This window comes from Wyeomyia smithii, chromosome 1, assembly GCF_029784165.1.
Source record: "Wyeomyia smithii strain HCP4-BCI-WySm-NY-G18 chromosome 1, ASM2978416v1, whole genome shotgun sequence".
Lineage (NCBI taxonomy): Eukaryota > Metazoa > Arthropoda > Insecta > Diptera > Culicidae > Wyeomyia > Wyeomyia smithii.
Window position 1 is genome coordinate 63352718 of NC_073694.1, and position 24249 is coordinate 63376966.

At 38.1% G+C, this 24249-nt stretch overlaps 1 protein-coding gene across 1 annotated transcript in view; it reads right to left on the reverse strand.

Moving 5' to 3' along the window:
• Window positions 1-24249, reverse strand: part of LOC129721625 (nuclear factor 1 C-type) — a 67963-nt gene that overhangs the window by 11925 nt on the left and 31789 nt on the right. Inside the window, exons 5-6 of the mRNA XM_055674388.1 lie at window positions 12737-12928; window positions 12464-12641 (exon numbers count right to left, since the gene is read on the reverse strand). Coding sequence (XP_055530363.1) covers window positions 12464-12641; window positions 12737-12928 — 370 coding nt within the window. The remainder of the gene's footprint in view (window positions 1-12463; window positions 12642-12736; window positions 12929-24249) is intronic.

The window sequence follows — 24249 nt, forward strand, 5'->3', positions numbered from 1 at the left end:
AATGTGCCGAAAACAATATCGATAACGAATTCTCTCAACTAATCTAGTTAATCGAGAACGCATTAGCCCCTAGGCTAGCGTGCGATATTGTTTTTTTTTTATAACAATATATATCGTGATCAGTTAATAATGCAACTAGCATTAAGATTAGTGAGAATAATATATGCAACACGAGCATGTTATCTATTAATTTTTTTATTAATATTTATTTCTGTTCTTTTTCGTGGGTTATTTTAATTCTCGGAGCAAATTGAATATTGTCCAATATTGATTACGGCATGAATATTTTACTCTACGTACATGTAAAAATCGTTTACATAAACGGGTATGGGTAAAGTTATATTTATTTTTAGACTTACTTCCTTTTCCGTCAGTGTGAACGTACTTTTCTGATATGTGGTAAATGATTTGTCTTAGTACATAAAACAGTATGGTGGAGCAACAAAAGACAAGTACAGGATTATGGTCCAAAAAGGAGGATCAATGTTTTGTGATGTCAAACCCATTCGGCATAGCAGTAGATCGGATGAATAATGACAATTTTCTATGTATAATAGAGAGATTGAATCTCGTTTTGAATCGTCACCCTATAATTTTCAGCAAAATCTGCATACACAATGGCATCATTTGGTTTAAGATTGGTAATTTTGTGGATTTAAAAGTGAAATACGATGTAGTCTCAATAAGTTTCATTTTACTTATGCTAATTTACCTTAGGGACAGAAAATGAGCTAAGCATTGTTTCAATGAACTACAAGGAGTGTCTACGAATTCTTCAAATGAACAGTTCTTTCGAACTAATTGATACTGATTCTTAACCTGGACTAGTTTTGTTCAGCAATTTATTATTGAACTCATAAATATCCAGAAATTTACCGCATTTCAAAAAATAACACTGGAGGGAAGAGTTTCTACATATGGTTACTACGTTGATTACGCGGAATGCATTGATTATTTTAAAACTTCGTTCGGAAAATTTGTTTAATTGGTAGGTTAACACTGATGCTCATATAACTTTTTTTGCATCTTATAGCATTTTTTCTCAGCTTTTCAATGCTGGTCTCAGATCGAAAATTGGTAGCTGCGAACACGGCCAAAATTGCATTTTTCTGAAATAATCCAAGATGGCGGCCAAAATGCTGATTACTACAAATGAAAGCCTTAAAATTCCACTTTCTTGAAAAGTGCTACTTGTAGTAAGTTTCATAACGAATTTTAGAGATATAGCTCAAATAAAACATCAAGAATTGTTAAAATTTCCACTTTTCTAGAAACTATTTCACCCCTTGGGTCAACACGAAGGGTCAACGAATTCAATCAAACAAAAATGGCATAATCATTTTTTCTCTATTCCTAGCTAATATGTGCACGCAAAAGTTGAAGTCTTGTACAATCATTGTGTCTTCCCGATTCGCACAAATGTTGCACAGAAATCGCACAATAAATGTGTGAAACGCACAACACAACAGTTGTACTGCGAATACATTGACATAGAATGAAATCAGAATATGTATCATAGACCGACACTTTATTTCTCACGTCGAGTGTATTAGTGACTGCTACTCATGGAGCAGTGCAAGCAGCAAACATAAGCCATAATACTCGATCGATTTATCTCGATGGATTTGGTCATTAAAAAGCACCATTGAACGATTTGCAAAAAAAACGAAACAAAATTCTGTTCACAACATTTTGTAATCAACGCTAGCTTCACCGCAAAACTAGCAAAACCCTCCATTCCACAAAGCCACAAAAGCGTTCCTGATTTTTTATGGCAACACTTGTAAATTGTGAATAATTATTATTTGTCATTCTTTGCACGCGCATTTTTCTCAAGCGACGAGAGAAATTTCTCTCTCGCTCGTAGAATTTCCATGTATGTGCGACAAGACCAGACACGTCACATACAATTTGCAGGTTGCTCTTTCGCTTCTCTTTCGGTTCGGATTGCGACGCGCAAGGCGATATCTCGTTGCTTCACGAAATGAGCGAGACACCCGTGCTCAGGGATGCCACATGTACAGATTAATCTGTGTTTTACATTTTTTGGCCGAAGTAACGGTACAGAATCTGTATATACAGATATACAGATTTTCGTCGAAAAGTTCAGATATACAGATTATTCGAAATTGACATTAACTTTTAAAAACAATCCGAAATTTTATTTCATTAAATATTAAGCAAATTGAATATATTTTCAACTCCTCACACGTTTTAAGCTAAAAATTTTGTTTATGTACCATAAAAACTTAAAAAATACAAAGTTCTTTATGTTTAAACAATACAGATTTTTTTTACAGATATTTTTGTTCCAGATACAGATGCTAAGATTTTTCAAGGGAAAACACAGATTTAAATGTGGCAACCCTGCCCGTGCTGTACATACTTGATACCAGTGTTGTTAGTCTCACTCATACTGTCGGTGCGTGCTTGCTGCTTGCTGGAATGCATGAAGAAGAAAAAGTATCTCGAAAGCGTGTTTGCAAAAGACTTGAAAAGCGTAGCATATGTTTCGTCCTCAAGCAGAAAAGAGGAGAATGGTTTTGCTTCTCGCTCGCTTTGCAATGCTGCTTGATACCAGTTGAAACTGTTTAGGTGTAGTAGTTTGGAGCTGCCAAATACATTGGAGAAACGCTAGAGCATTAATTGCGTTATGCCCAACACGCAATCATTGTACTGGTTCCGAATTACATCAACAATTGCGTTAAAAACGCACAATTTTGTACTGGTTTCGCACCTTCCAACTTTTGCGTGTGCATTCATATAAAATTCTAAAGACCTTGTGCACCTAGTGGCCTGGTTTCAGCAGGAATTGCTCTAATATTTAACATATGAAAAAGTGATTTACAAGTCACAATTCTACTTTAGCTGTCGCTTCTTGCCGCTTTAAAGTCCAGCGGAATTGAAACCATACAAGAACGGAATATTGGTCACATCTGACCCCGTTTTGTCCAGTTCAAGAACAAACTTCGATACCCGTAAAATAATAAAAAACTGTAGGGAAACTCATTCACGTTGAAACAGATTTGGAAGATGATGAATAAACATTTCTGTAATCTATTTAAATACAATCATCTTTGTTATATTTAATAAATCATGATCAATTAAATGTTAAAAATGTGTATGTGTATCTGTGTGTAAAAGAGTGACATGACGATAAACCCTGATCCAAACAATTAAACGATTTTAACAGCTGATCTTAGGAACCCAAATCGCTCAGACTTGAATTGAGTAGCTAAAAAAACCACTTTCAAAACTGAGCAATCTAGATTGAAGAATAATCTAGAGCAATGCATGTTGTAGATGAATGTACAAGGAATCCAACCAAGCATTTTTACCGAAAACACTGAATCTCTGTAGCTTTAATGCAAGAAGTTAGAAATTTTATTGCACCTTCATCAAACGAATAGCTTTGTCAAAGACACGAATATTCTATGACTTGAATTTGAGAAGTTATGAGGTTTTGTCCATGTCCATGATCCACCGGAAGATTTTTTTATATTTTTTTAACACACTTCTAAATTTGTTCCTAACGGGTGACAACTAAAACTTTGGAATTTTTTGAGGTTCTCTTACTCAACATCAAAAACGCTCAGAGATTATTTTTTGTTTTGTTAATGCATGTTCAGTTTTGTTTAAAATGGCGTTGAAACAAGAAGCTTTACCCAAACTCATTGCACAGTTCTAGCTGAACTGCCAAAATTCCAGCGAAGTTCACAGTAAGCCATTTTGAAGACGAAAATGGTTCGGTTTTGAATGGATGTTCTGAAGATAGACCAAAAACTTTCGAAGAAGCTGAATTGGAAGAATTGCTCGATGAGGACTCATGCTTAACGCAGGAACAGCTTGCTTTGGTATTAGATCTTACTAGCTAAACCATTTCCAAGCGATTAAATGCTTAGGAAATAATTCAAAAACAAGAAATTTGCATTCCTTATGATTTGAAACCAAGTAACTGTGAGTGTCGTTTTTCGCTTGTGGACAAATGCATCTATGGTAAAATAGTATGGTTTTCTTCATTTTATCGCAACGAATGATGAATGGATTCATTACAGCAACCCAAAGGAAAAAAAGAAAGGGAGACCTCCCATTTATGCTTCTTAAAAGGTTCACGCTTATGTGAATTTGGTGGGACCAGTTCGGTGTTATTTCTTATGAGCTATTGAAACCGAACGAAACCTTCACTGGAAAATGGTATTAACTTCAACAGAAATTATTTTCGATTGGAATTGATGTTTAATACAAGGGGTTTTGGTATTTTGGCTTGTAGTCTAATGAAATCCGTTGATTGATCTGCTATTCGCTCATCACCGCCATTTCGGTCCTTTCATCATCAGGTCATATAATATCTTGAACATTTTACGTTATAATTGGACTTACATTAGAGCAAATATTACTCAGTACAACATTGAAGTAAATAGCTCACTCGAAACGGTTATCAACATTTGGTGTCGTTCTGAAATCGACGGACTGCCTGTGATCGTTCCGCTCTCGAACTCCCTACACTTGTTTAGCAGAAAACTGTATGTAGCGCTGATTTCCACATTTCCAATACCGGCACCGCCTGTGTTTTAAAGCTGGTATCGACGATCGATAGATTGTTTATCAAAGCGGTGTTGTTTATCTATAGGGTGCTCTATCAAGGCAGTTTTTTCTTTGAGTTGTTGTATCAACAGATCAATGTATTCGTGACCGGTCGATAGGTGCCGATCGAGAGTGTTTACTAACAACTGGTGCTCATATATCCTCGTTCGTAGCTGATTTTTTGATATACCGATGTAGCATGCTGTACAGTCATTGTATGCAATTCTGTTCACGATATTACTTTTTTGCATGTGGGGGACTGGGTTCTTAGCAGTCTTCCACAGATTTTTGACAGTGTGAACGCTGCTGCCTGTGATTCCCACCGAAAGCATGTTTATCTTTAGTGTGCGTTTTATCATAGGTGTGAGGTCTGGTATAGGCACCAGCGATCGACAACAGTCTGGTTTGTTTTTGATTTCTGGTAGTCTGCCTGATGGTCTGTCCGATCTAGTGGGTGGAGATGCCTGCTTCTTGCGTTCTTTTGATAATAATATTATCCATCACTGTGTCGGCCAAAATAAGTGACAAAGGGCTGCACATCGCGGCTACAGATTTTTGAGGGACGAACTTCCCCCGAAAAACAAAGAAACTGGCATCGATGCAAAATTCTAGAGTATTTCGTCCTGTCATCAATAAGTCGTAGATGATCGACCAACTGCTTCATTTTTCAATCGTACTCCACCAGGCTTACTATCACGGTTCAGTCCCCTTTGTCCGCCTCTGTGATTAAGATGCCTGGCTGAGTTTTAATGACTTTTATTATCACGGTCTACGCTCGATGACAGAATTTTTCGAATTAGAGGATCTTCGTAAAATATTTTGCATTTCGTTGATGACTTAGCTTCTCGTACGTTTTCGCGAAGTAACCGACGTAGTTACTGGTTCTTTTGCTCGGTTCTTCGAAAGCTCGCATTAAATGCAAATTCCTGCAAATTATTTCTAAGGTTTTTTGTCCATAGTTCTGACCAATCAGTACGTAAAATAATGTACTTACCGATTACGCCTTTGTTATTCCAACTGAAGTTAAATTTTGACTGAAACCGATGTTTAGTTCAAGGGGGTTTCAAATTTTCGGAATGAAATGACCTATTTCTGCGCCCTGGATGTGCAGTATCGAACCCTTTACGACCCGACTATTTCATGTTTGCCCAAATGTTTTCAACTCATTGATTACCATTTCGAGTTCCAGTTTGTTCCAAAGTTGTATCGAGTAATTTTTGTTCTAATGTAAGTCCAATTGTAGCCTAAAATATTCAACACATTGTAGGCCTTGATGATGAAGCATGAAAGGACCGAAACGTCGATGATGAGCGAATAGCATTCAATGCATTTATTGTGATATTGATTAAATACTGAGCCACGTGGATTTCGAATGTAAAATCATATAAACTGAAGGAATTAAGTGTCTGAAAAAATATTTCGTTCCCGTCTAATGTGGTCTTTTGCCTTTTATCGCACCATGTCACGTCTGGTGACGTCACATGATATTTCCCCCATCTGTACTGTGACAATCTCTATTATAGTGTACCAGAAGTAGAGCATGTTTATAAAGTTTGTGATAACCTGTTTCTTCAATTTTGAATGATTTGCCGTTAGAGTTCACTTGACATTGATGTCGTAAGAGAAAAATATTTTTCTCAAATTTTGCGTGCATTTATAACTTTTTCACGGATCCTTACACGTTGTTGTGTTGAAAAAAATATTTAAACTGCTTAATTAGTTTAACTTAAATGCAAAAAATAATCAAGTACCGTAAACTGGGGTGACTTTGATCAATCTACCTCTTTTTTGAATTTGTGATAAAAAACGCTCGTAGAGCTTCAGATTTGTCGTTAACTTCACTGATTGTGTTTAGATATTACCACATTGATATTTTGAATTATAAAATAAAGTGGATTTTGAGCGGTTTTCATTGCATACAAACATTCGGTTCAAGCAGCTACAAAACAACAAGCTGCGATACCTAAAGTTTGTTTATTTGGTTCCTAGATTAGTTCTCAATAAAAGAAAATATAAAGATTATTTTTGCAATTTTTTCCTCAAAGGCAATGTTGAGTCCAATAATCACAACAGTGTATTTTATGTTTTCTTCTAAGCGACAACCTAAAACGTCATGTAGCACGCAAGTTTTATCTGTTGGATAAGTCATATTCCAATGGACTAGTTTTTGGTGATTTTGGACCCCCTACTCTCTTCATGGACAATCGTTCATACATGTTTTATAAATTTTGTATGAATGTTGGACTTTCGCTAACATGAACTGTTCACGTGGAATGTGAATAGCCCCCAAAATGTTTCTCATATTTATAAACTTATTTCAGTTGTTTTAAATTGTTCAAATTTGTTAATGCAGCAAAGTTTCACATAAAATTCATCAAAACAATGAAAGTCACCCCGGAATAATAATTTATGTAAAAATTTTAGAGCAAATTTAGAAAACAGCAAAATTGTTGCTAAACTTTTCAAGTAGTGACTAGATCTTGCTCAATGCATACCAGTACTCATTTTAAAAATATCAAATAATTTTGTATTCAAAATAAAAAAAAAAATATTTAAGATACATTCAAAAAATTGATCAAAGTCACCCCAGTTTACGGTACCTGAAATCTGTAGATTAATTGGTGACGGAAGTTTTTAATTGATGAATTATTTGAGCATATCCGCGCTGCTGAATAATAGGTTTCAAAATTTAAAATCATTTCTTATACTTTATCGCTCATTTGGCAATCTTGCATTCCCAAATGCCGTAAGAAGTTTGGCTTCTGGACTCCTAAAATATCCATATTTGGCGATATTTTACCATTTAAGGCTGTTTCCCAGAAACCGTTAATCGCCATCTCGGATTTTAACATGGCGTCTGAGGTTCATTTTTGACTTCTGGACATCATCCCATCTCTGTAGATGATACCATCTATTTCAGTGGTGTAGCGAAAGGGTTAGGCTTCCGGAAAACCGATTACAAAGGCTAAATTATTCTTCAAGACCTTCGCCAGGGGCTTGTAATAAAGAATTCTTCTTACGTGCGGTGAAACTAAAGACCACTGGGATTCAAGAGTAATGCTAGATCGATTTCATTAAACAAATTCTACTGAAATTCCGGAGAGAAACAATTTCCTTGTCCAAATTTCCCGCCTGTCCTTTTAAAGTTTTTTATTTCTTGACTTTGAAAACTTTATCGCTATTCTTTTTTTAATCTACTCATTGCGCTGCCATGCGGTCGTCGTTGTAACTTCTGTGGAAAACAAGGATTCTAGTAACAGCACTTTATTCTGAAGAAGGAATGTCGGGAAAATATACTATTTTAGAGTACCTATTTTAGAGTACCTATTGATAGCAGAAAAACACGTCATTACTTAAGTTCCTATACTGAGTTCCTATTCGTTCCTCCTGTCTCCTATTCTTTCTCTTTAATATTCTTTTGCACTCATTTCTTTACTTTAAGGGGTTATATATCCCAAAAAAAATTTTTCGCCATTTATTTTTATTAGCCTAAATCATGCCAAAACTGTCCAAGAATCAAAATCTACATCGCCCAAGTACAGATCTAAACTCAAAGTTCGTCTAAATCAATTTTTACCGAACAACTTTTATATTCCAAAATCATGTTATTGCGATTCTTAAGATTTATAGCAATTTGAAACTTAAAACGCGACTTTCTCAAAACCATGTTTTTAAAATCGGTGAGCAGTAGAACTGAAAAAGTTTACATCCGATTGACTTTAAATTATAACTGTAGCTTCTTCATCAGATTATCTAGTGAAGTACACACGATTTAAGCGATTGATTAACAACAATTAAAGTTATAAACAATTAAAGTCGATTTTTTTTGTCGAAACAGAACTTTTTTTTCAAACCGTTGCCATTTTGCGAAGAAAAATTCTAAAAATATAATCATGTGTACTTCACTAGCGACTCTTATGTAGATAATGAAAAAATTTTTGTTTTGGTTATAGGTGGAGTTGGGTACGACTTCTACTGCTCGCCGCGGAGCAACTTTTAAAAAAAAGCGGTTCACGGCAATCGCTGCACAGCCGCTATTTTGTAACAAAAATAGCAATAAAAATATTTTTTCTATTCTGCAAGAGCTGCTCAATCCAATGATATAATATTTATATACCTTACATCTCAAATGTCCTGTAAAAAAAAAATCATGAAAAAAGCCTGGCTTTTTTGAGCATTTGGTAGATATTTGTAACATGATTTCAATTGATTTAGGTTACTTTCTGTCTCTCAACTTGCCTCTCTCTTCAATACTCTGAAAATTCTTTTTTTTTTTCCATCACCAGAATAAATATACCAGGTTTTTTACCTTTTTTACATTAAGTTCATTTCAATTTTCGATAAATCAAAGTTTTGTCATGTTTTTCGGTCGCAATTTTTTTCTGAAATCGAAATTCAGAATATACATACAATAAATTGCCTGCGAAACTGCGGGAATACAAAGTTGACCTTAGTATAATTTTGATAAAAATTGCACTGGAACCTTATAAACTTTTTTAAAACTTTATCACAGTGATTTTCAACTGGTGGTTCACAAACCCTTTGTATGGCCAACAAAATAATGATCATTTATGGTCAAAGTATATAAAATTAAACATGAACTTAAAATTTACCACCTTCACGGTTTTTGTGATGCACTTTATTATTCCCCAGGACTTCCACCGTCACTATTAGTTATACGAATCGAATGAAAAAGTTAGTCAGCATTGCGCTTAGAAAAAAGATCTGGCACCTCTGATGTGTAACCTAGTTGCCAAATTGGTGTTTTTTTTCCTCATATATCATTTATTTGACACGGCACCAAATTGGTAGTTTTGTTCCAACGCTTATCTCTCTCTCTCTCTCTCTCTTTCTCTCTGAGTATCTCTAGTGACGACGGAACAATTTGAACTATTTTCCTGATACATAGATTTTCACGCCACATTTTCACAATTAATATCGCATGTAATCATAAACAAATTAAGTTTATCGAAACAGCCTGTCTGTCTAGTATAATGATTAATTGCAAATCCGACGTGCCGTCAATTAAATATATGGTTTTAACTGATCATACAATTTGCATCAAGATCGGAACAGGATAAACCATAATCGGAACAAACAATGTATTATAATCTGACCAGCCATTTCGTTTAGATTCATTTGAATTCCAGTATTATTGTTTTTAGTTTTTATTTATTTGTTTTTTTTTTTTTTTTTTTTTTGATAGACAATTTAATTGCCCAAACCTTTTCTTAACATTTCAGAACGAGCACTCTCAAGGAAAAAAAGTTTTTCCAACAAATACTTTTCCATGCTTTATGAAATACATCATTATATCGAGAACAGGCAAAGAGAAGCGGTGAAGTCTCAGAGTACGCTGTTCCGATCATGATTAAAAAACAGGCCAGCCCATTTTACCAACAATTTCAACTTTAAATCAAATATTTCGCACAACAAGTGTTCCAATGTTAAAGATATTAAAGTAGCATTTTACTAAAAAATATACAGTATTTTTCCAATATTCGATTCCATTATCACGGCATGATAGATCATGGTACATTTTCGGACTATTGCGATCATAATAAAACACCCTATCACAGACTAACAGACATAACACGTCGAACGAATTTTCAATTAAATCATCGTTTGAATAATTCCAGTACTTTACGTTAGTAACACTAGCACCATCTGCTGTCATGTTCGCGCTGCGTCATGTATTTCGACATCAGCGCCAGCGCTACTGCATGTGTCAAATGGGGAACTACAAAATATGTATGAGATTGCATGACAGCGCCCCAGACGACGTTTTCGCGCGATGACTATTATTCGAATGAAAATTTGAAATGAACGTTTTTTGTGGCGATGGAACTAGGTTCCAGTGTTACGTCTGTTAGTCTCTGACCCTATCATGCAAAGACTGACAAACGTACAATGATTGCGAAATGTAGAAATTTACTATCAAAATTCGTGCTCAGTGAAAAATGTATCTCGCTTGCTACGGCTTTATCGTGATCATCATAATCAAGCTGGTGAAACTAGAGGCACAGACTAACAGACATAACACGTCGAACAAATTTTCAATGAAATCATCGTTCGGATGATTCCAGTACTTTACTTTAAAAACACTAGCACCATCTGCTGTCGTGTTCGTGCTGCGTCATGTATTTTGACATCAGCGCCACCGTTACTGCATGTGTCAAATGGGGAACTACAAAATATGTATGAGATTGCATAACAGCGCCCCAGACGACGCTCTCGCGCGTTGACTGTTATTCGATTGAAAATTTGAAATGAACGTTTTTCGTGGCAATGGAACTAGCACAGACTAACAGACGTAACACTGAAACCTAGCTCCATCGCCACAAATAACGTTCATTTCAAATTTTCAATCGAATAGCAATCATCGCGCGAAAACGTCGCCTGGAGCGCTGTCATGCAATCTCATACTTATTTTGTAGTTCCCCATTTGACACATGCAGTAACGCTGGCGCTGATGTCGAAAAACATGACGCAGCGCGAACACGACAGCAGATGGTGCTAGTGTTACTAACGTAAAGTACTGGAATCATCCAAACGATGATTTTATTGGAAATTTGTTCGACGTGTTATGTCTGTTAGTCTGTGGAACTAGGTTCCATTGTTACGTCTGTTAGTCTGTGCTAGAGGTATAATTACCAAATTTACTTTGATGGACATTAAACGATCGACTTACAACTGTTCGGTGTGATATATGAACTGGAGGAATAATTGGGCCTTTTTTTTGGAAGACGACATTGGACGAAATATACGATCCGTGATTGATTTTTTAGCCAAAATTGAAGATCTGAACTTGGCTGACATGTGGTTTCAACAATGCCACACAGCACTCGAAACAATAGACATTTTGTGGAATGAATGTGGAATGAAGTTGGATTAAGCTAAAGTTGCCCCATGTGCCAAACAACAACTGCAGCAGGTTGCAGCAAGGAGATGGAAAAAGAAGCTACAATCGATCTCTCAACAAACGTTAACGTGGCTCTGCGAATCGAGTAAGGAATTATTGGACGGCACTTTAAGCAAGGAAGATAATAAATCGGAAGGTTTAAATTGCTACGATATATAATCTCTTATATCAAATTGACTAGGCTACTGATTTGAGTATTGTACTGAAAAAAACTAAAATGAAAGAGGAAAATAAAATTTCTCTAGATATATGTTTGTTCAAAAAACCTTAACACTGTTCAAAAACAATAAGATTACAGTCCTTTCACGATCAATACAAAATGTTGCCAATGTTTTGTAAGCATTAAAGTCACACGTTAAAGTCAACACACAGTCGACATGTGTTATTCCAAAATTTCCATTACACTCGGAATCGCCCTTTGTCGAGTCGAGCCTATCATCAATTCCTCGAAGATCAATCCGCCCAGCCGACAGCCGAAAAATCAAATCCATCTACACTCGGGACTCCTTCCCTTTGATTATAAATCGCACCGAGCCGCCCCGGGTCGCTATACCGTCAAAGAAAAATAAAAACCCTTCAATCAACCGACCGCGCCGCACCATCGGACATTGTTTTCCTGTTCTGTTTTCGAGTCGCTTACAAAACAGGAATGATTTCGCCAAATCATCTAAACATAGTGTCGATATCTCAAAAGAATCTCCTGCGGGTCTTCTCGGGGCAACTCCATACTTTGACTTGTTCCGAATCCTGGCACGATACACAATACTTGAACGCAAAAGAAAATCCCCCCAGAACACCAAAGCCAAACCAGAACCTGAACGAATCGTAATCTATCCCTGCACTACAACAGCTTCGATTTTCATCATCAACCGGCGGAAAAGAATCCTCACTCACACCCGCAAAGAAGCATCTTCCGCCCGTCGGATGCCACTGATGAAGACACACCCGTATACTTACATTTAATAAAGTTGGCCAGATAGAGATCCAATTCCTTAATTAATACTTGTATGTGGTACGGATTAATGCACAGGCTCGGGCTGGTACAGTAACAGGCCTTCTCGAGCCGTTCACCGTCGGTACTCTCAAGCGGGATCGCCTTGAATAGAATCACCATCACCAGATCGAGACGCCAGACCTGAAAGGTAGAAGGTGAAAGCACAATGTGTGACAAAAATCAGTTATCAGACGTACTGCAGGATAATCCTACCCTACACTCACTCACTCACTCACCTTGTCGGCCTGCCGAAGGCAATCGATCCGGCGCATCTTGCCCTTCTGGTCCGGATTGGACAGGATGCACATCGAGGTTTTCTTTTTCGAGATGCAGTGGACGAAATTCTCCCGACTGTCGTGGGTAATGTCCTTGCGCAGCTTCCCCAGCAGTCGGGCGGCCCATTTCTGTTTCGTTTCCGGATTTTCGTTCTACCATTGCCATTACCGTTGCGCCACGGGTTGCAATTGCGATTGTGCGTGCGATTAGAGGGGGCGAGAGAAAGAGAAAGAAATAGCGTGAATACAGAGGTGTTTATGAGCCTTCCGGTTACTTTTCGGGCGGTCGAGAGTTCGCATGTAATGACCGCTGACATGCGAGACGGAAATGCGTACGTGCGGAAAATTCAGGATGACTGGTGGCAAATCGATGCATAGAAAGTGCATCTATGTTAGCCAATTATTCCGAGTTTGGTTCGTGATTGAAATAACGATAATATCTGCGAATAAACGACCGGGTTTAGCAAAATTGTACAGGAGTAGAGCAAATTATTTTTGTGTGCAAAATGGCTATCGCTTTTGGGGCTTACTTTGCAGCATTTAGATCTGGCAAAGCTCGTAAATCACTAACTTTATCGAGTAAACGAAAAGCTAGCCAACTATTGAAACAATACAGATTTTTTACTAAATTTATGCTTTACATAAAAAAGTTTTATAATGTAGACTACTAGGTTGATTTGTTCAACCAGTTCAGATTAGTCCCGCAATTGTCAAGTACACTTAACAGTTGGCTGCGGACTCTGTGTATAATAAAACAGAAGGTCGAGTTTCAAATCGGAATGTAGCACCAATTTAATTTATCTGTAGCTATCAGTTTAATTTATCTCATGTTAAACAATGAGAACAAGAACTTTTTTTGATTGCAAAACGCGCGTTAACTTTTACTATATTCGAGTTTTACATGTTATGAAATTGCAAAAGTCTACTCATTGCGCTTTTCTACTCCTAATCCTATCTTTATTGCATTAGTTTATTCATTGCATTAGAAATAGGGTATAAGACTACTTCAGCAGTGTTTTTTGGCAGGTTTCTGCATTAGCATGCTATAAAAACTTCTATCTAATACCCTATGTAAAACGAGTATATCGTATTACGAGTTTTCTCTTTTTTAATAAGTATATTTTTTAAGCACAAACATAGTAACTGCAACTTTTCGGAACCAAGCAAACGTTTTTTGCTCTAAAAAAGTTTCCTATCAATTAGGTTGTTTAGCTACTCACGGATTTTGATTTTTATATATCAGCTAAAAGAGTGTAATTCTCTGAGCCAGGGTAGGGAAATGTACTGATACGCTACAGTATTTACACGACAGTAGCAAGATTTTTGTGATTATCTCTGTGGAATGAAACACTACGCGACAGTAGTCGCTACCAAAGTTTCATACGATCTTTCTTTATCTCTTGCTTTTTGTCACGAATTCAATATGAACAACAATTCTCTCGCTCACTTCTTTTTATATTGTTGTCATTGTATAGACAATCTCTGGCCCGTGTATTATTGACTGTAGCTGTCTGTGGTATTGATTGCATTTATCACGAATTGAAGTGGAATCAATTCACTTAGTGTCAATTTTTATTTGAGCACGAGGACGTTAATTGAATTTGTAAGATTCATGCTTTTATTGTCCTGTTTTTGATTAAATATGCTAAATTTGGATGAGACTTTCGCTACAGCGAACTATTTTCGAATGAAAAAGTTTAGAAGTTGGGATTCAAATTTTCTGGTGTACACGATTGATGATATTTTTCCGCAGTACATACATAGTAATTATTGATTTTCCATCTTATTACTGTGCTAAACTGTCGCATGATTGCCAATTATTATCATTCGCACAATGCGACAGTCGAGATATCGAAGCGGCTGGAGATCGGCACAAAAGAGAATCGTTAACTATCTGTGTTGGCTTTAAGTCACACGATTCTCTCAAATAGAGAAGCGTACAGTTGAACGCTGCTGTCGCAGTCTGCAATAAAGGGCAATAGTATTTTTCGATACGGTGTCATGCAAAAATGTCAACTGTTCGACACACTGCTCTGAGCAAAACGTGATTTTTCATATTTTTTATCATTGTCCTTCGATTTTTAAATGGAGAATAAAAATCGCTCCAAATCACTGCGATATAGCTAAACAACCCAATTATAGACACCCGGCTTGGGAAAAAAAAACAAAAGAAAAATTACGCTGACACACAAGAGCAATTTCATAAAAAATGTACCAATTCTAATATTTTTTAGACTGACATTTTTTATTCAGCTGAAACTTTGGAAAGATGTTTATATGGGCTAAAGATGTCAATTGGGTTGTTCAGCTACTCACGGATTTCTGGTTTTTATATATCAGCTGAAAGAGTGTAATATTTTAAGCAATACGTGATTTTTTGAAATTTTATATTATCGTCCTTCGATTTTTAAATGAAGAATGAAATTGCTCTAAATCGCTGCAATGATAGTTGGTATATGGGCGAATTATCGTAGCGATTTCGAGCAGTTTTAATTCGTGATTTAAAAATTGAAGGACAATGATAGGAAATTTTTGAAAATCACGTTTTGCTTAGAAAATGCAGCTTTTTCAGATGATATAAAAAACTGATATAGCAAAACAACCCAATTCTGGTATTTTTTTCGAATCTCGACTAATTTGTTTTATGTAGAAATATTATTGATATAAATGTCTTCGGCAAAATTGTAGATATTAATTTTGTCTTTCCGAAAAAAAACTTAAATTTTTGTTTTCAACGAAAAAATTAAAATAAATTAGATTTTAAGTGTTTCTTAATAGAAATATGTAGAGAAATACCTTGACACCATCAATTTAAAAAAAAAAAAATTGGCTGCATTTGCCGAAAAATACAAATTTAGTTTTTAAATGCAAAAGTTATCTATCTGGCAACACTTTTGGTCAAAATTCCTGAAAATGTTATAGATGCAGGAGTGCTCATTTTACCTCAGGAAAATTACGTAAATTTTTTTCGAGAAACACGATGGCACCATCAAATTTTAAATAAAATTGACTGCATTTTCCGAAAATGCAAATTTAGTTTTCAAATGTAAAATCAATCTATCTGGCAGTACTTCCGGTCAAAAACAATATTTTTCCTAGATTTTATGGGTAATTTCCTTCAAATATCACCCATCACTATTTTTCGGACGTCTTATGTATATGAAATGTAAAAAAGAAAACAGAGCTTTTGACAAAAAATGCGTTATCTTGCAACTCAGAGGAGGATCCTACAGAGCGGGAACTATTTCAATAGGCACCAAAATTCAAATTTTTCCAAAGCGATACTAAATGAATAATTCCCCCGACTTTTGGGCAAAATCTGAGATGGTCGTGTCCAGAATTGTTCATTTCATATAGAATGATATCCTAATTTTGACATATCATGTCTCCAAGTTTAGTCAACTACCATTGTTTAGCTAACAGTATGTAGTTTCCGTAACGCTGGAGGTTCTTATGAACACCCACTTTTCTGGATCGACAGAGACCGAAGAACTGAATAGGTCGCAGCAGGACAATTCGAGACATATGACGTCTCGGGAGTCCATCCTGCTGGCCCGTCGATTGATCACGGAAGCTTCAATAGGCTGGGCTCTAAGCTCATTCGACCCTATGAAGTCTCCAAATCCAGACGGCATACTACCCATCTTTCTACAAAAATCGGCCGCAGTTAGCATGTCCGAGCTCATCAACGTCTTCAGAGCCAGCTTTATCTTGGGCCATATTCCGGATAACTGGCTGAAGGTGAAGGTAGTGTTTATTCCCAAAGTTGGAAGAAAGGACAAAAAAACCTAGGACCTAAAACTTTCAGACCCATAAGTCTGACTTCATCACTTCTCAAGTTGATGGAGAAAATAATGGATAAATATATCCGTGATGAGTTTCTTAAAGACTCCCCGCTGAATAGGAACCAACATGCCTATCATAGCGGCAAGTCAACAGAAACTGCTCTTCACAGCTTAGTGACGTTGATTGAAAAGTCCCTGAGTTATCAGGAGACGGCGCTATGTGCCTTTCTTGATATCGAAGGGGCCTTCGATAACACGTCCTTTGCATCAATTAATACGGCTCTCTCCAATAAGGGAATCGACCACACTTCAAGGAGCTGGATACACACAATGCTCTCTAGCAGAGTGATCACAGCAACCTTGGGAGATTTGTCTGTAACAATGTCAGTGATCAAGGGATGCCCGCAAGGAGGAGTTCTCTCGCCCTTATTATGGTCACTAGTTGTCGACGCACTTCTCAACAATCTTTCACAGCTTGGTTACGAGGTCATTGGATACGCCGATGACATCGTCCTCATCGTCAGAGGTAAAGATGACGCAACTCTGTCGAGCCGAATGCAAACGGCTCTGAATACCACCATGTCATGGTGTTTACAAGAGGGTCTAAACATAAACCCCTCAAAAACAGTCCTAGTTCCATTCGGCAGACGAAGGAAGATCTCCATCACTCCTCCAATACTGAATGGAGTTATACTGGGCTTCAGAAATGAAGTCAAATACCTCGGAATTATTCTGGACAAGAAACTGAACTGGTCTGCACAACTGGATCATGCCGCAAAGAAAGCGATCTCAGCGATCTGGGCCTGCAGAACTCTGTTCGGTAAGACCTGGGGACTGAAACCAGACTTGTCACTCTGGTCTTACAAGACCATTGCCCGACCAAGAATCATCTATGCTGCCCTAGTGTGGTGGCCTAAGGTGAACGAAGTGATTGCGCAAGCCAAACTCAAAAAATTTCAAAGACTTGCATGTCTTTCGGTTACCAGCGCTATGCGAACAACTCCAACTGCAGCCATGGAAGCTATGCTTTGCCTACTACTTCTACATCTTCGTGTGAAAAAGGAAGCAGAGCTTGGCGCTCTAAGGTTGCAAAGGAGGAAAACTTTACCAAATCGGCCACCTTCGCATACTTAGGGAGTTCAAACTAACTCCGCTATTAACTACAGTCTCCGACTGGATGGATGTTAGGACCAACATGGATATTCCATATAAAGTGAATGAAACAAACCGCTCTATGTGAAACAATGGAGAGCCTAATCTTCCACCTGGCATCGTCAGTTTTTATACGGATGGCTCGAAAATGGGATCCCTAACGGGATCTGGAATATACGGATCCGGTATCAGGGAAACGTTTTCCCTGGGAAAATGGCCCACCGTTTTTCAAGCAGAGGTATATGCCATATATATCTGCGCAAAAATATGTCTGCAACGCAACTACAGACATGCGAAAATCGGTATATTCTCGGACGGTCAAGCAGCACTACTAGCACTTAAGTCCGTCAAATGCGTTTCCAAACTTGTTTGGGAATGCATTGAAACTCTACGGGAACTTTCCCGACAAAATTCAGTTTTTCTGTTTTGGGTGCCCGAACACTGCGGAGTCGAGGGTAATGAACACGCTAACTACCTAGCAAGACAGGGTTCAGCTCAGCGGTTTATTGACCCCGAGCCGTTTCTGGGTACGTCCATTTCCGCTATCAAAAGCGAACTACTAACTTGGGAAAGGCTAGAAATAGTATTCCAATGGCAACAGGCACAGGGTTGTAGACAAGCTAAACAGTTTATCTATCCGAACCCTGGAACCGCCAGAAAGCTACTTAGTCTAAATCGTAGTGACCTACGGATAATCACGGGACTTCTTACCGGACACTGTCCCGCTTTTTATCATTTAAAGCAAATCGGTGTAGTGTTGAACGACACCTGCCGATTCTGCAAATCTGAACCAGAGAGTTCAGAGCATTTACTTTGCTCTTGCGAAGCTCTTGCTTCCTCTAGGTACAACTTCTTAGGAAGTTACCTTTTAACTCCATACCAAGTGTGGAGCTCTAATCCCAAACAGGTAATTAGTTTCATCAACTATGTTGTACCTAATTGGGGTACAGGTTCACAACAAAACAGTTCTACTCCATCAATAAGTACGAGCAATCCGTAACCTGTGCACAGCAATCGGGGCCCACCACGAAAGACAGTCAGCAAGAATGTCGCAGTGGCATTTCAGTACCCAGTGCCCTTCAGGCATACAGAGATATATATGTAGTTTCCATAGAAAAAAAATCAGATTTTCAAAAAGTTTATAATTACATTTCTGTTGTTTTTCTGTTTTACGGTGTATCTTTTTCTAGCAGGACAAAATTACTTTTTTCAGCTGTACCGACAACAATCTACGAATCAAATAAATCGTTCTGGCCACCAATACCAATCAAATAAATCGTTCTGCTTTATATTTTGGTTTTGAAAAACTTTCATGTTTGAAGTTTTCTTTATTCTTGCAGCAATCGATTGGAAACACTTATATGCATCAACCCAAATGCAGAAAATGATTTGCAATTAGAGTATTCGGGCTATTGTACTAATCAGAATTGTCAAGCCTTGTTGGCACACAGATTTCGACCTCAGATTGATCGCTAAACGCTTCTTTAACGCGGGCGGTATAATACCTAGTAAACCGGGAAAGCACGCTTTAGGCTATATAAGATCCTGTTTCTGTTAAACCAATCTTCTTATTGATAGATGCCGGGAAGTACGGTCACAAATTAGTAGTAGCTGGCAGCAGCAACGGATACTTACAGCGGAGCGATAGCGACAGCGACATCGGGTACCACTAGTGGTAGCGGTTAGATTTGCCGAGTGTATTTCCGGCTCAAACAAATCATTATACTAGTGGATGGTGGGACGCAGACAGCCACTTCCTCCGGTGGAGGTCTTACCTTGCTTTGGAAACACAAGCTTTCTGGATCATGGCAAACATTATCTGCCGGCCGTGTTTTGTGTTCAGTTTGAAAACAGCTTTCCGCATAGGGATGCGATCTGCATCATACCCGATTTTACATTGAACAACAGTCGTTCTTTTAAGAACAAAAACTTAATGATTGAATAGTTGATATTTTCTCGTCTAGCGCTAGACTTAAATATGCAATGTTACTTTAATCTGCATGCAGTCTGACTGTTGAAACTTGTTTGCGCCGCATAGTGTTTGCTCCATTACTGTTCAGTGATGCTGTGTTAAATATGCAAATTCGGTAGCACTTCAACTCTTCTTTTGTTCTGTTTTGTTGACGTAGAATTATGTCTTACGGCAACATAGGGGTACGAATTGAAAAACCGAAACCATCGTGAGCGTTACGAAAATGTACGATTTCTAAATAATGCTGAGAACTCAGTCAGTTTCCAGCGGATTACCTTTATTCTTGGAGCAATCGATTAGAAAATAAGCTATGCGTCCACCAAAATGCGGAAAATTGGGATTTTGTAATACTAACTATTGTACTATGTAGAAATTTTTGAAAAAACTTTATTGCTCCCAGGTTCTCAGCATCTTGGAATATTCTGCTCTTATTTGGGTACCGTACAACACTGGACACATTAATAAAACGGAAAACATTCAACGTTCTTTTGTCCGATACTCTATGTGTCGACTTCCATGACCCTTGTACCTCCCAGCCTCTGAGAATCGTTGTCAGCTGATAAAACTAAGCACACTAGCCGAACGTAGAGAGTTGATCCAAAGATTATTTGTTTATGACCTTCTGATGGACACAGTTGACTGTAGTTACCTTCTTGAACAATCAAACATTCCTGTTTCCCATCGTCACTTACACAACTGAACGTTTCTCCGGACTCCAACCCACCGCACCACGTATGATCAGCAGAATCCGTTAGATTACAGTTGTAGGCTCTTTAATGAAGTTAGCCACGAATTCGATTTAATTGTAATCAAAACTAGATGTAGAAAAGCTATAATTTAATTAAGATTAGGTTATAGTTGTTTGTACTGTTTTATACTGTAGACTGAACAATAAACAAATAATCAAATTTAGAAATATAGAGCCTTGTTGAATCAGAATTGAAACAAGTCCTTTTTTTACAACCGACGCTAAAGTAGTCCAACTCTCGCAGCTTCTCTTTTGAGAGCCATTAAGGCCTCCTCAACTGCTTTACGGTTAAAACCAATCATACCAATGACGTCCGCGGAGCCCAGAAGCATGTGAGACGTTGTGATGATGGTGCCGCTCCTTTGCACACCTGCCCTTCGTATTACACCTGCCCTTCGTATTGCACCTTCTAAAGCTATGTTGAACCTTCTAAAGCTTCGAGTGCTCGTCACCTTACTTCATAACATCTAACATCACAAACGCGTTCGAAAATTCGCCCGCTGTCCTGACGCATGATGTTAAACCGTCAAGCGTCGCACGTAACAGTTTTATTAGTTTTGTTGGGAAACCATGTTCTAGCATTATTTGTTACGTTGCTCGTTGCATTTCACTGTATCGTGCGTCGCCTCAAAGTCGATAAACAGATGATATGTCTGCAAGTTGTATTCTCGAAACTTGTCGATGATCTATCTCAAGGTAAACATCTGATCCGTTGTAGCTCGTCCCACTCGAAAACCGCATTGGTATTCTTCAACAAAGGCTCCCTGCAACGGCCTCAGTCGCACTGTGGTCCAGAAATGGAAAAAGGTGGTCAAACGTCATTTTCCCATAAACGTTACATTTTAGAGCAATACTGACTTCGGAAAAGTTTTAGAGTAAAATAAGACCCTTCTTTGGACATTAACAGATCCCCCTACAAGTGAGATAAAAAAAATAATTTCTCTAAAAATCAGTATTTTTTATCGCTGTCTTCGACAAAGTTTTTCAAAATAACATAACAAAAAACTTTGTTGAAGACACTAGGTAGCTATTTCTCAATCTTACTGAGCTATCGGATTATGTTCAATTATGTTTTAAAAAAAGGGTTTTTGCCGTTAAAATTCATATTTTATACCACTATACCTTTGAAATTCGCAATGAACTTTTAAAACAACATCAGACCTTTATTTTTCATATGTTACAGCAGACTTTATTTTATGATAATTTGGTTTTTATCAATTTTTCCTGCCAAAAAATTTACTTTTGACAAGTCATTTTCGATTTTCTGCCGTTTCCCAACACATCCCACGGCAAGATTACCACCAATTGAAATGTCCATGTGCTTTGCACACACGGCAGTTGAAATTTCTTGCAGAAATTTGCAGAAACTTATGAAAACATGGAGCAAAACAACTTTAACGTAAGTTCATTTATGTCACGTTGATCAATAGCGGATCATCGTTGGAAAAAACATAGCAAGCTTTGCATTTTTACGTTTTGGTGCAGCTTTTGAAGTGGAGAGCACATGGACATTTCAATTGGTGGTAATCTTGCCGTGGTATATGTTGGGAAACGGCAGAAAATCGAAAATGACTTATCAAAAGTAATTTTTTGGCAGAAAAAATTAATAAAAACCAAATTTTCATAAAATAAAGTCTGCTGTAACATAAGAAAAATAAAGGTCTGATGTTGTTTTGAAAGTTCAGTGCGAATTTCAAAGGTATTGTGGTATAAAATATGAATTTTAACGGCAAAAACCCTTTTTTTAAACATAATTGAACATAATCCGATAGCTCAGTAAGATTGAGAAATAGCTACCTAGTGTCTTCAGCAAAGTTTTTTGTTATGTTATTTTGAAAAACTTTATCGAAGACAACGATAAAAAATATTGATTTTTAGAGAAATTATTCTTTTTATCTCACTTGTAGGGGGATTCATCACGGATCTGTTAATGTCCAAAGAAGGGTCTTATTTTACTCTGAAACTTTCCCGAAGACAGTATTGCTCTAAAATGTAACGTTTATGAGAAAATGACTTTTGACCACCTTTTGTCATTTCTGGACCACAGTGAGTCGCTGGAACAGGATACGAACGAAAATCTTGTAAGCGGAATTGAAGAGGGTTATGCCTCTATAACTACTACAGTCGAGTCTGTGACCCTTCTTGTAGATAGGACATATAACCAGTCCGTAGGTAGTTGTTCCTCAGACCATACACTTAGAATAATCTGATGAATTGCACTACACAGCCGCTCGCTCCCTACTTTGAAAAGTTCGGCCGGTAAGCCATCCTTCCCAGCGGCTTTGTGGTTCTTTAGCTCTTTGCAAGCTTCTTCACCTCGTCCAATGTTGGTAGGTCCACAGCTTGTCCGACCTCCCCGTTTTCTCTCCTGTTCCCCTCAACGACTCTCCTATCTTCCTCACCGTTCAACACCACTGCAAAATGTTGCTTACAACGCCTGGCCACCTGCGATTAATCGGTAATCCGGCGGTAATCGGTAATCCCTGTCATTACACATGGCTGGTACTGGCACGGTTCGGTTCCCGATTCCGTTGATCGTTCTATATTAGCCCCTCGTGCCGTGCCTGTTGAAGCAATTCTCCGCCTTCGCGAGGACACGATCGTAGTGCTCACGTTTTTCACTGCGATGAAGCCTCTATTCGGCACCTCTTGCCTCCCACTTTTTCTCCCGCATCTGACGCGTCAAACGATTAGCTGCTACTAACGTGTTGGCGTAGGCTCGGTTCTTCTCTTCCGTCACCTCTAGACACCTAGCATCGAACCACCCACTACGCGTGGTTCTCGTTGTCATGCCTGTCAATTCTCGCGCTGTTTCGCAGACCGCATCATGGGTTTGCTTCCTCTGCTCATTCAGGTCCACCCCAGCTGGTTCATCGATCCGTCTATTAACTTTCTCCGACTATACTCTGCAGCAACTCCTTCCGCTGATAACCTCTGGATGTCCAGACGTATTTAAATACTATGTACAACCGGGCGCGAATCTTGCCTACCACTAGATAGTGATCCGAGTCAATGTTTAGCCCTCGAAAGGACCACACATCTATGGCGCCTGAAAAGTGCCGGCCATCGATCAGCATGTGGTCGATCTGAGAGCAGACCTCTCCATTGGGGTGTTTCCAGGTGTGCTTCCGAATGTTCGGATGTGCAAAATGGGTACTATAGATGGCCATTTTTCTGGCCGCAGCGAAGTTCACTAACTTCAAGCCGTTGTCGTTGATGGTAGAGTGAAGGCTTTCCCTACCAATTACGGGACGAAACAACTGCTCTCGTCCGACTTGTGCGTTCGTATCTCCGATGACGATCTTTATATCGTGTTATTGGCACTCTCCATACGTTTTCTCGAGGAGCTCATAGAACTCCTCCTTTACGTCATCGGTTTTATCGTTTGTCGGCGCGTACTCGTACAGGCTGTTTTTGAAGAATCCCCGGTTCGAGCAGAGTCCCAACATTCCAAGTGCCAAATTCCAATCGTTGTTTTTTTTTTGTTTGCCTAGGTCTATACCGATTGCTCCGATTCGTATCATTCTCTGGATTGTTCATTTTTTAAACACTATTGAGTACGAAATTTTCTCAGCTTTCCAACGAAACCAACAGAATTGAGTTAGCTATCATGTTTCTTGTGCTAGACCTCGTTAAAGGCAAACATACCCGAAAACTGGGCAAATGAATAACTCTGTAGTAGTTCCGTTCGTAGAAGGATAGGGTCCTCTATCACCCCTTAAATGATTTTAACTGAGTTTCCTAACACCCTGTATAATACAGTGTGAAGTAAGAGTAAGTGGGGAGCCTTTTTGCCAAGCGTTAAACATTTTTTGAC